Source organism: Echinops telfairi, unplaced genomic scaffold (genome assembly GCF_000313985.2).
Source record: "Echinops telfairi isolate 266 unplaced genomic scaffold, ASM31398v2 ScPeMD7_2291;HRSCAF=2852, whole genome shotgun sequence".
Lineage (NCBI taxonomy): Eukaryota > Metazoa > Chordata > Mammalia > Afrosoricida > Tenrecidae > Echinops > Echinops telfairi.
In genome coordinates, this window is record NW_022106189.1 from 31,518,143 (window position 1) to 31,531,142 (window position 13,000).

At 43.4% G+C, this 13,000-nt stretch overlaps 1 protein-coding gene across 1 annotated transcript in view; it reads left to right on the top strand.

Moving 5' to 3' along the window:
- Position 1: 1 nt before the first annotated feature.
- Positions 2-13,000, top strand: part of TANGO6 (transport and golgi organization 6 homolog) — a gene marked incomplete at its 5' end in the record, with an annotated part of 202,259 nt that continues 189,260 nt past the window's right edge. Inside the window, 4 exons of the mRNA XM_045293918.1 lie at positions 2-74; positions 4,392-5,038; positions 6,632-6,748; positions 8,522-8,663. Coding sequence (XP_045149853.1) covers positions 2-74; positions 4,392-5,038; positions 6,632-6,748; positions 8,522-8,663 — 979 coding nt within the window. The remainder of the gene's footprint in view (positions 75-4,391; positions 5,039-6,631; positions 6,749-8,521; positions 8,664-13,000) is intronic.

Genomic DNA, 13,000 nt, shown 5'->3' on the forward strand with positions numbered 1-13,000 from the left:
GGGCCGCGGGGCTCTGGAGACCTGCGGTCTGGAGCGGATTTTGGAGGCACTGAAGCTGCTCCTGAGCCCGGGAGGTGAGGAGACGGATCTCGGCGCCCCGCCGGACCGTGGCCTCTCGGGGCCGCCAGTCTTCCGAGGCTGCCTTCCTCCCGCCGCGCGCTCTCCTCCGGCCTCCCTGGCCACCCCCCGGCCCTGAGGCCGCCCCACTCCTGGGGGCTTCGGCCAGTGTTTGAGCAGCTTCATTTTACCCTTGAGAAACTCGAGGTGCCCGGAGGGGATGGGATCCGTTGCAAACTGGGAATAGGCTGCATCTCGAGCGGTTGCCTTGCGCTAAGCGACGAAGGGGAGCGATGTTCTGCCGGCACACTGCAGTCCTCTGAGGGAACCGGGGGACCGGTGTCTCCACCCTCTGAGGGCGCGGGGTCCCGCACCTGTGTCCATCAGGAAGGCGGGGGGCCTTGGCGCTGGGCCCCGATAGCGAATTCAAAGCCCAGAGGGAGGCCTTTACAACCCCCCCTGTATGGCCTTGGGCTCCCAGGTGTTCGTGTTCCCTACAATTTTGTTTTTCACAGCACCTGTTGAGACTTAAGCAGAAAGGCGGGACCCTTTCTACGCCAAGAAGCCGCAGTCGTCTTGCAAACCCAAAGGGGTTCTACTGGAAGGCAGGGAGTTGCAGTTATAGTTCACATACCATGCAATTCACTCGTTTAAAGCGTACAGTTCAGGCAGCCCTCAATGACTGCAGCCCGGTGTTTGAACCTTTTCCTCACCCCGGGAAAGGAAACCCTGCCCCGAGCCTTCAACCTCCAGGTCCCATTTACCCCTAATTCCAGTAGGGAGTATACAGTAGATTCTCCTGGCGATGCCAGGTGCGTCAGAGTAGAACTGTGCTTTATAAAATTGTCAGTGGCAGATTTTTCAGACGTAGGAGCACCAGGCCTTTCTTTCCTGCCGCTTTTGGATGAGCAGCGCTCTTTCCGGGATTCCCTTTTAACTTTCTACCTGCTGTAACTGCCCTGGATTCGGTCCTCTGGTTCTTAAGAGGCCAGTGGTACCTATTAAAATGTTCCCTTCACTAAGGCAACTCTCCCTTTAATAGGCAAGGAAAAGCAGGAAACTTGCTCAGTGCAATTGTAACCTCATGAAGATTAAACTCTAGTGAAGAATTAAAGAAACAAAGTAATTCCTGATTGAGACATTAACGTCAATGGGATTCGAGCAGTAGCTTTTAGATTAGTTAAGGAAGGCTATTTTTTAGGAGATAATATTGAAATGAAAGCTCTTAGATACTCTGAGTTGGCATTTTCACCGAGCTATATACATTAAAAAAATGTGTGCACACTTTCTCTAAGAGACACATGTAAGAATGTAAAACATGATATGTGTAATAGCTCCAAATAAATAATCAACAATGGATTAAATGGATAAACTGAATTAGGTGGTGAATATATAAAATGAGATGAATTAACTGGAATACTACATAGCAATAGAAAGGAACAAAGGCACAGTTACACATAGCAGTTTTGGTGAATCTTATCATGTTAGCACAAGATTCCAGATTTAATGTGCATGAAGTTTAAAAAACAGGTAAAAACTAGTGGTTAAGAGCACATGTTTAAGTGTTAAATTTAAGAAAAGCAAGAAAGCAATTCTCTTAAAAGTCTGATTAGTAGTTAGCTTTGACCGAAAGGAGAAAGACGGGGCTTTCTACTCCCATAAAGTATTCCGGTCTTGGAGATTCACAGGAGCTGTTCTACCCAGTCCTAGGGTCGCTGTGAGTTGGCATTGACTGATGGCAGTAAGTATGGTTTTTGGCTTTGGCTTGATAGGGAAATGGAGATCATGATCTGAAAGAGAAAGGAAGGTATCCTTCTGGGACCGGTAATGTCCTTTTTACTTGTGAGTCTTCCCTTTGTGATAATCCATTGAGCCACACATTTTTGTTTTGTGTTATCATTTTAAAAAAAAATCATTTTATTGGGAGCTCTTACAGCTCTTATCACAATCCATCCATTCAGTGTCAAAGCACTTTTGTACATATGTTACCATCATCATTTTCAAAATATTTTACTTCTACTTGAGCCCTTGGTATCAGCTCTTCATTTTCCCCCTCTCCCTCATGAACCCTTGATAAATGATAATTTTTTATTATTTTCATATCTTACATTGCGGTTTTGTCTAATCTTTTGTAAGCATATTAAAAACACAAACCTCTAGGTTTGAGCCAGCTATGTTAAGACATGGAAGAGCATTCCATGGAAAAGGTAATCATAGTTGACCTTGAATCTGGCCGGTTGGAAGTACTAAAGGGCCCACCAGAACTAGGGAGTGAGGGGAATGCAAAAAGACTGGAGAAGTAGCACGTGCGAGATCATGAAGAGCTTCACACCGTGCAAAAGAAATTTGTTTTTAAGCATGAAGAGAGAGCCCTTTTGCTGCTGTGCAGGAAGTAGGTTTTGGGGAGGAGAAGGAGTGGAGTTAGGGGAACTGAGGCTGCCGCAGTCGTTTTGCTTAAAGAGAATCAAGGATCGGATAAAGAATGTGATAGGACAATGCAGGAAAGTGGGTGAGTTTGAGAAATATGGAAGCAGAAAAGATGATAAATTTTGTGATGGAGTGAATACGAGAATAAAGAAACGAGAAGATTGAGTTAAGTAGCTACGTTGGATTGGAGGAGGAAGTGGGGCCATGGTGAGAACTGAGAGTTCTTATTTTGCACATGTTGAATTTGAGATGCCTAAGGAAAGGAGGCCTGGTGGTACAATAGCTAGCCACTTAGTTGCTAACCAAAAGGTTGGTGGTTTGAAGCCACTGGCCACTCTGCAAGAGAAAAGATCTGGCAATCAGCTCCCATAGAGATTTCGGTGTAAGGAATGGGGCCAATCAACTTTGATAGACAGACACACTGTCAGTCGAAATCTGTGGCACACAACATGAAGCAGCATCCAGGTGAAGATGCCAGGGAGCATATGAGAATATGTATCTGGGACTTAGAGGTGGACATAAACCAGGGACATGAATTTGGGAATTGTTTTTTTCTTAAATCATTTTATTGGAGACTCTTAAAGCTCTTATCACAATCCATACATACATTGTGTCAAGCACATTTGTACATATGTTGCCATAATCATTTTCAAAACATTTTCTTTCTACTTGAATCCTTGGTATCAGCTCATTTCCCCCATCCTCCATCCCTCATGAACACTTGATAACTTATAGTTTTTTTTTGTATATCTTACACTGACCAGTGTCCCTTCACCCACTTTTCTGTTGTCTGTCCCCCTGGGAGGGGGTTATATGTTGATCATTGTGACCAATTCCACATTTTCCCCCAACCTTCCCCTTCCCTCCTGGAATTTAGGAATTGATAACCTATCTCAAAACCTAAAAACCAAACCCTCTGCCATTGTGTTGATGCTGACTCTTAGCAAACTTATGGGGAACTGCCCCTGTGAGTTTCTCCGAGATGGTACCTCTTAACAGGAGTAGAGAGCTCCATCTTTTCCCCACAGAGTGGCTAGTGGTTTGCACTGCTGACATGTTGGGTTAGCAGCCAGCATGTAGCCACTGTGCCACATGTAGCACAGGGCTCCTGTGCTAACTTATAGATGGGTTTAAAAGACACTGGCCTGATAAGACCATCTTAGAAGAGTGTGCAGGGTCCACGACCATGCTCTGGATCTATCTGCTAGAGGAAAAGATCCTATAGGGTCGCTTTGAGTTAGCACTGACTCGATGGCAGTGAATTTGTTTTTTCGAGAGAGGCAAAGAAGCCAACAGAGGAGATAGAGGTCCCAGAAGGCAAGAAAAGAGTATTTCCAGGAGTCAGTCAACTTGGTCAACTGCTGTTGAGATGTGTCAGGGCTCCATTGCCATTAGGGGGCAGCAAAGACCATTTTGGAATTGTCGGAGAAAACAAGGTTAGGTCTTTCCAGAGGCAACAAATGAATTCCGTTGAACCCATGACTATTTTGTGATCTTCCTCATTAGAATGTAAATCACAGAAGGGAAGGGACTTGGATTTGTTCCATGTGGTGTTGCCAACACCCAGAGCAGTTCTACTGAATGACAATTCTGCAGTAAATTTCAGTTTTTACTTTTCTGGCTGCATTGTCAGCCTTGTAAGAGAGCCAAGGCATGTACATCTCCGCCCTCAAAACTTGTAGGAGGAATATAAATAAACAAAGTGAAGACTATATGATGAGTCAGTGACAGTTCCAATTGTGCCCAAAGCCCTAGGGCAGGGCAGGTGCCTGGGTCAGCATGGTTGTGGGGGAAGGGGGTCTCCAGAAGCAGTGGCTTAGGGATGAACTGGAAGGGGCAAAGCCTTCCACACTGAAGGAAGTACAGTTTGTTTTCCCTGCAGATAACCTCCTTTTCGTCTTTAACAGGATCGGGCTCGAGTTCACTACAGATCACAAAACATGACGTCTTGTTAGCTACCTTACGATCTAATCTGTCTGCTTTGGAGGACAAGTTTCTGAAGGATCCTCATTGGACGACATTGAAAGACCTGAGAGATGAAATAGCCGGGAGGGCAGAATGTCTGCCAAACTCTGCGGATGTCACCTGGACTTTTACTTCGCAAACCTTGTTGTTGCTTTTGTGCTTGAAAGAAGCCATGCTTCGCCTTGCAGCAGGTTTCCGTCCAGGTGAACCCAACCCTAGCACTCCTGAAGCTGCTCCTGCCCTGAGCCCCGATACACTTAGTATCTCACAGCAGAAGACCGTCCAATCGGTTTTGCAATTTGTGGTCACTCTAGGCGTCTGTCCCTATCTCATGCCTGGTGTTGGAATCCCTTTGAGGTGCAGGACTGATTTTGGCGCCGTCATTCAAGACGTGGTACACCTCGATGTGCCTCCGGATGCCACCCGGAGACTGTACACCACCTGTCGGCTGCTCCTAAACGTCGCTCAGCACGCCTCTCTCGGGAGCTTGATTTTCTGCCGCCATTTAGGGGACATTGCAGCAGGATTGTGCCAGCTGGGCTTCTGCCCTACCAAAAGAAAACCTCTAAAACCTGTGGAAGAAGCCAAGGTACCCTGAGTGTCTGAGCATGTGCACATGTGTATATTTTATGTGTTGTCAGACAATTCTTTAGAAAATGGCTGATTAAAAGTCCTAGACTTCTTAATGAATGCCAAAGCCTATCCAGGGACTAAAGGAATCTTTTCAAGGGAGCTAGAACTTTCGATTGTTCGCTGCTAGGCCTTTGCCTGCTCAGAGAGTCCATTTTGCCCACATCTTCCTGTCATTGTGGCATAGTGGTTATGTGTTGGGCTGCTAGCTGCAAGGTCAGCAGTTAAAAACCACCAACCACTCCTCGGGAGAAAAATGAGACTTTCTACTTCCAAAAAGAGATAGTCTCAGAAACTCACGAGGGTTGGAGAACAAATGTTTTGAGAATGACGAGGGCAATGACTGTACACATGTGCTTTACACAGTTGATGTATGTATGGATTGTGATAAGAGTTGTATGAGCCCCTAATAAAATGATTAAAAAAAAAAAAAAGAACGAAACTCACGAGGACAATTCAGCCTTGTCATTATGGGCTTGCTGTGAGTTGGCCTCAACTTGATGGCGGTGGGCTTGGTTTTGGTATTGGTCTTGGCATTGTGTGAAACTCATGGGCTGTTTTTTTGAGCCATGGTTTTCATAAAACAAGAGCGACAGCATCTGTGTTGGGTGGTGGTAGAACCTACCGCCAATGGGCATGTGAGCAGTGCTCACTGCCTGCATTTTCCTGAGGTGGGGGGGGCTGGAGGAACAGGCTTCAGAACTATTACCAGGCACAATGCAGTTTCCCAGGCAGGAAAGAGAACAGATGAGGGAAACCACGGTGGGAGAAGCAGTTGACAGAAGGGGAAACAAGCGGGATGAAGCTTGACAAAACCCCACCCATAGCTGCTGCTCTCAGCAGCCGCCGTCTCTTCATTTGCTGGGTAATGATGGCTAGGGCCCTCACTGCTTGACTGTGAGGTTAGTTACTTCCAATAGTGGGGCATTATTGTGGGGCTCCCAGAGGCCCCCAAATTGCACCCTTCTTCCTCGCCGAAGTTCTGAGTCAATGAGAAGATTGCTTACAAATCAAGAGATGACAAGTGAAAACCGCTACTAGTCGACAGGCAGAGTTGGAAAGTGTAGCTTTTATAAGGGGACAAATGAACTCCTTCACAGTGCGCTCAGCTAGACAGACTACTCACTGAGTTGGAGGTTTTGAAAAATTACAGTTTATAGTGACCCTATAGGGCACTCTGCCCCATGACTGGGGATACAATATGCCTGTAACATGGGCCCCAAGAAAGACCAGAGCGGACCGTGCACTCGAGAGGAGAGGAACAACTGAGCTGGGCATGCCCAGACTGCGTGAGTGTATTCCAGACTGACCAATAGGATAAGCCCCTCTGCGTCCCAATGTGCAGTGTGTGAGGGGTCGGAGAGAGGGCCTGGGATGTTGTAGTCCTACAGCATGCTCCATGTAGAAGGAAAGCAAGAGAGAGAAGAAGTATTCCTTTCTTCCTCCTTTCACGTATCTCTAATGACTGGTTTGTGTTTTGTGCAGGATCGTAAAGTATTGCCTGCTAATGACTGGTTGTGTGTCACTAAAGCTAAGTGTATGTTTCTTTCAGGTTTTAAATGAAGAGGAAAGAGCTCTCTGTAAGGGGGCCTTGAGGGACATCTTGGATCAAGTGTATCAGCCACTAGCAGTCCGAGAATTACTTATCCTCCAGGGAGGACCACCCGAGGTATTCAGGCCTAAGCACTCTTGTGGGTGAATTATTAACAGTAATATGTCATGTGCTCTCTTCTCCCCTGGGGACATTCAATAACTACACCCTCTCACTACCCTTGACTTGATTCTAACTCATATCGACCCTGTAGGACAGAGTAGAACTATCCCATAGGGTTCCCAAGGCCGGAAATCTTTGTGGAAACAGACTCCCACATTTTCCTCTCATAAAGTGGCTGGTGGGGGTCAAACGGCTGAACTTTGGGTTAGCAACCAAGTGCTTAACCACTGCACCACCAGGGCTCTTTAAATAACTCTAGTTCCCCATTTAACCATCTAGTTGTGCCGTATGTCATCTTTTAGCTCATGAAGTGCTATTTATAAAACTAAGTTACACTGACCCTTCAGATAATTTTAAAGGATTTCAATTTTATCTAAATGCTTTTTCAATAATATTATGGTCACTTTTAAAGGCTGTTAGCAGTTTTATTTATATTCATTCTAATGAGTAGTATTATATTCATTCTAAAATTAGACCTCTCTTTTAAACTAACATTTGACCGTTTGGCAATCTGTTCTTTTGGCAGAAATACCTGGAGACTTTATTCTTTAAATGGAATACATGAAATGAAGACACTACAACTCTTACTGAGGATTTTTTTGTTTGTTTGAACAACAATGCTCTCTAGCGTACTCAGCCTATATTTCTCTTTTTTCTCCTTAAAAATAGTTATTTTTCTTAAATTATTTAATTCTGTGATATAGGTAGGATACACTTTTTTTTACTTGTCCCACCTAAATTGTAGTTCTAAATCTAGGTGAGCAAAGAGTGACAGGCCAAAGGAATTGGCTGTCAGTCAGACACAATGAGCTGCTGAAGCTGACTACCAAGGATTGTCCTGCATGGCATTCTTCTCCTCTCCTGCCCAGAATACCACTGTAGCCTCCAGTGGGTCTTAGGGCCTGGCCTTCCCCTTCTCGGGAGTCGAATCTGTCAGATGACATCAAATGCATTGTAGGAGTGTGGTAGGAAGCAGAGGTGGTGGGCTGGGCACACCTGGATTCAACTCCAGTGAGCTCTGGAATGGGTTACATTCCTCCATTTTCTTACCCATGAAATGGGCATGACGTCGACCCCGTGAGATTATGTGGGAAGTACTTAACCTAGTGTGACACATTATAACCTCCTTAATAAGTAACAACTGTTCATTTTCTTTCAATCAAAGAGCCAGAAGGCAGGCTTGTTGGGATTAAAGGTTTTTCTCTCACTGATTTGTAAGCACCTATGAGGGGGCTTCAGAAAGTTTGTAGGAAAATGGATCGAACGATCATGGAATTTTCCCATGAATTCTGTAAAGCTCTTTAAAGCCTTTGAGAAACTATTCATGCAGTCAGTCGCAGTGATGGACGATGGCATGATCAGTGTTCTGGTCTAGGGGTCAGCAAACTTCAGAGATGGAAGAGCCAATCCGGTCCCTCACAACAATTTCAGAATTATTCTAGAGCCATAAATATGTTTCACAAACAAATGAAATCACCATTACCTGAATAATAGCCTTTAAAATTTTTCAGTTTTACTTCAGCGCCACAGGTACATACTGAAAGATGTGACTCGCAAGCCACAGTTTGCCGCCCCCTGTTCTAGCCTCACATTAGGACGATCAAGTCTGAGTGTCCACTGTGAGCTGCCAGTATGACTCAATGATTCAGCATTGAAATAATTTTTTTTTTCCTACTTGTTTCTACCTCATTGACATGCAGAATTTTGATTTTCTCTTCTTTTTTGTAGCCATGCCCAGGTAGGAAGACACAGTTTGGGTCTCGGGCCCCAGCCTGGCTTCGGCGTCTTTGTGGGCAGCTGCTCTCTGAGCGGTTGATGAGACCCAGTGGTGTTCAGGCAGTTGTCCGGGGCATTTTGGAAGGAGCAGGAGGTAAGAAATAAAATGTCTCTGTTAAGTTTGGTGTCAATTTCCCCTTAGAGTCAGATGCTAAGGTGAGTTTTCAGTCTGGGGGATCTGCCTTTAACTTGAGTGGAACGCTGAGGTGCCTTCATGTACCGTGAGGAAGTTAAATTTGGAGACCCTTCATGAGCTTTTTTTCCTAAAGAAGTGAATTCTATTACTTCTTTCTAAATTATATTTAACTTGTTAAGAGTACACCCAGCAGAAGATGCACCAGTTAATCAGTTTTTACATTGACTACGCTCTTCGAGTTGGACAACTCTCTTTATCCATCATTTTTAAATTGTTCTTCCCCTTTGAACATAAACTCACTGCCTGTCTAATCTGAATTGTTGTCAGTTTGATCCAATATATGAGGAAAAGTCAAAAGTATTGCTACAAAATCATAGAAACCTTCTACCTTACATATCCGGCTAGACACTGGTACAAATAAGAACTGGAAACACAGGGAATCCAGGACAGATGAACCCCTTAGGACCAGTGCTGAGAGTAGCGATACCTGGAGGGTGGAGGGAGGGTGGAGTAGAAAGGGAGAACTGATCACAAGGATCTACATATAACCCCTCCCTGGGGGACGGACAACAGAAAAGTGGGTGAAGGGAGACATCGTACAGTGTAAGACATGAAAAAATAATAATTTATAAATTATTAAGGGTTTGTAAGGGAGAGGGGTGGGAAAGGGAAAAAAATGAGGAGCTGCTACCAAGGGCTCAAGTAGAAAGCAAATGAGTTGAGAATGATGATGGCAACAAATGTACAAATGTGCTTGACACAATGGATGGATGGATGGATTGTGTTAAGAGTTGTACGAGCCCCCAATAAAATGATTTAAAAAAAAAGAACATCAAAGTATGAAATGATTGTTTCTCAGCATGTCCTCCAATTAGTCTGTACGCTTCTGAAGGTCGTGGCGTTTTCATCTCTGGAAACCTGCAAGGGTGGTGGTACGTCCCCGAGGAATTCCGAGCTCGTTGACTTATACTCCATCCAAATGGCAGTTGAGACATGCAGATACATCAGATAACCTCAGTTTTGTCTTCAAAATTTCAGTATCTGAGTCTTCGGTCTGATTTAATCTGTGATTTCTTCTTATACATTCATCCCTCTGGAATTTCCTTTCACCTTTATCCTGGCCTCCCCTTTGCTGCCTTTTGAGTCCAGTCCCTTACCTGAACTGACCTTTCAGCCCCGAAGGGAGAACAGAAACGTGCTAGGTGAAAGTGAGAAGAAACCCACACAGGCAGAAGGAAAAGCATGTATGAAGACCCTAAAATGAGGGGATTTCTGTGTGGGCAGAGGAATGAGAGCAGAGTGTGTGGGATGAGGGTGGAGAGGTGGACAGTGGTCACCGTTTTTGAGGCCAATGAGAGATCATTGAAGCATTTTAAGGACATTTTAGAAATATCTGTCTCTAATGGTGCGGTGGGTTGGGCTGCCAACCATAATAAAGTTGTCAGTTCAAACCCATCAACTGCTCCATGGGACAATGATGAGACTGTTTCCATCAAGTCTTGGATCCTCTTTGTAGGATTACTATAAGTTGAATCAACTTGAGGGCAGTGGGTTTGTTTTGTTTTTTTTAGTTTAGGTAAATGTAGTCTAAAACTTTTAAGAGTAGAAGCAGGGTAATCAGTTTAGAAGCAGTAGTCTGAGAGATTATGGTGGCTTAGGTCAGTAAAACAGCAATAACAGTGGAAAGAAGTGAATGCATTTGAGAGACATTTAGCAAGTTGCATTATCAGAACTTACTGGAAGGCTGGGTATGTGGGGAATAAGAAAAGAATCAATCTGACCTTGATGTGGGGGGTAGACATTGATAGATTTCCCAGTTCTGCAATGGTTTCTAAGGCCAGAGAAAGTTTCCTCTGAGAAGTTGTTAGGTACAAATAGTCTTGTGTCTACCTTTTCCAAAGAAGGGCTAGAGCCCATGACTTGGAGAGATACTGTAAGAAAATGAGAACCTTCTATGTGCTTTAAATGTTTTCTTATTTATATGAGCATGTATTTATTTATTTATATCTTGTTTCTTTTCCAAAATAGTCTGAATGTTTGAGATTAAAATTTATATGTAACCACAAATTTGCCATTTCTGGTTCCCTTCCTTTCTTTGTCTGGATCCCAATTTCAATCCAAATTTCCTTCTGCCTCAAGAACTTTCTTGTTGGTCTGCCAGCATTAGATTTGCTTAGCTTTTGCTTATCTGAGACAGTTTATTTCACACACCTTGATGAAAGATACTTTTGACTGGTGTAGAATTCTAGGTTGACACGTTTTCTTTCTTTCAGTATTTTAAAGTTAGATTGTCTTCTGGCCTGCATGGTTTCCAAGGAGAAGGCATCTGTTGTCTTTTTCATGGTTCTTCTGTATTACTTGTTTTTCCCTTCTGTGTACTTTTAAGAATTTTCCCCTCAATCCTTACTTTTTTAGAAATTTGATTATTATGTCTTGGTGTGATTTTTCTCGTGAGATTCTCCTGGTTAGGGTTCCTTGGGCTTCTTGGAGCTGTAATTTTTATTAAATTTGGGAAAAGGTCAACCATTATCTTCAAATATTTTAGAAGTCAATTTGAACTCATAGCAAACTTGTAAGACACAATAGAACTGCCCTGAGGATTTCCAAGGCTATACATTTTTACTGGAGCAAAAGTCTCATCTTTTTCCTGAGGAGTAACTAGTGGTTTCAAACTGCTGGCTTTGTAGTTCGCAGCCCACTTATAATTCACTACCCTACCAGGGCTTTTTGGATTTACTTGCCACTTTAAAAATTAGAACACTAGATAAAATATAGGAACAATAATTTTCAGACATTGACCAGGCAGCCCAGGATACTGATTCATGAGAGAAGAAAATTAAACAAGATGAGCTCCTAATGGTCAGAGCTTACTACCTAGAGGGAGTTCCCAATCCATAGCACAGCAAAGGGGAACCCCTGGCATCCTATTGAATCCAAAAGCAGAGTTCAAAGTTCATAGAGGTCACAGTGGCTGAAATTTGCCACCAAATACTAAAGACAGCTATAGAGATAGAGATAGTTACGCAGGCATTGATTGGCAGAGAGTATGTGTGTGTGTGATGGGAAGCTATCTAAGGCTGGGTAAGAACCAATAGAAAGGAGTAGGTGGGGCAATTTCCAGAGCTCACACAGGCCTGGGAACAGTTGTGCTTCTAGGGCAGCAGGAAAAGGCTTCCTAGCACACACAGGGCAACATGCATTGCCTTAGTAGCAGATTAGATAGTACAGAAGACAAGATGGGTGAAGACAGAGAGACAGAATTATTCAATGAAAGAGAGAGTGAAAAAAGATGGGAAAAGATATTGCAAGGCAATATTGTCATTCAAATCCCGAAAAGTGAAGAGAGCGAACCTCCTTTGACTTGATGGCAGTGAGTTTTTGAAGATAAATCCAGTCCCTATTATTCCTTCATGACTGTAGTGTAAGGCAGTTTAAATAAAATTATACATTTAATGATTGAAATAATAATAATCATCATTGTATTTAATAATACAGTAAAAGTAAAAATAGCCCATCTAGAAACAGCTAGTATTCAAGTCATGGGAATAATATTATTAACAATTATGCATACCCATTGCCATTGAGTCAATCCCGACTCATTGTGACCCTATAAGGCAAAGTAGAATTTTCTCCCTGGGTTTCTAAAGTTATAATCATGCTTTTTAAAAAAAACATGCAAAATGTGATCATTTAGGTTAAAGTTCCTAGAACAAATTGGTTTCTCAGTCAGAAGTCTGCACACAGATTGTTGCGTGGCATTGCTTGCAATTCTCATAATGCGTCCGCCTCTTCCAGTTTCTGCTTTGGCTTCTCCATTTCTATTCTGCCCTTTCTGTCCTGTTCAACTTGTTATTGGGAAAATGCTGGCCTTTTGGTGTCACAGGTTGTTCTAGGGAGCAGGTTCTCTCCAGGTGTGGTTGTGGACTTTATTGGCCTGTCTTTTATGTGGCTGAAAAGTAATCTTTGAGCTTGGCTTCAGTAATTAGAAGGTGTCTGAGAGCCATAGTTTTGGGAGTTCCACCAGTCTCAATCAGACCACTAAGTCTGGTCTTTTTTATGAATTTGAATTTTTCTTTATTTTCTTTCTTTATTTTTAATTGATTTTTAGGAGCTCATACAGCTCTTATCACAATTCATACATACATCGATTGTGTAAAGCACATTTGTACATTCATTGCCCTCATCATTCTCAAAACATTTGCTCTCCACATAAGCCCCTGGCATCAGGTCCTCATTTTCTCCCCTCCCTCCCCACTCCTCCCTCCTTCATGAGCCCTTGATAATTTATAATTATT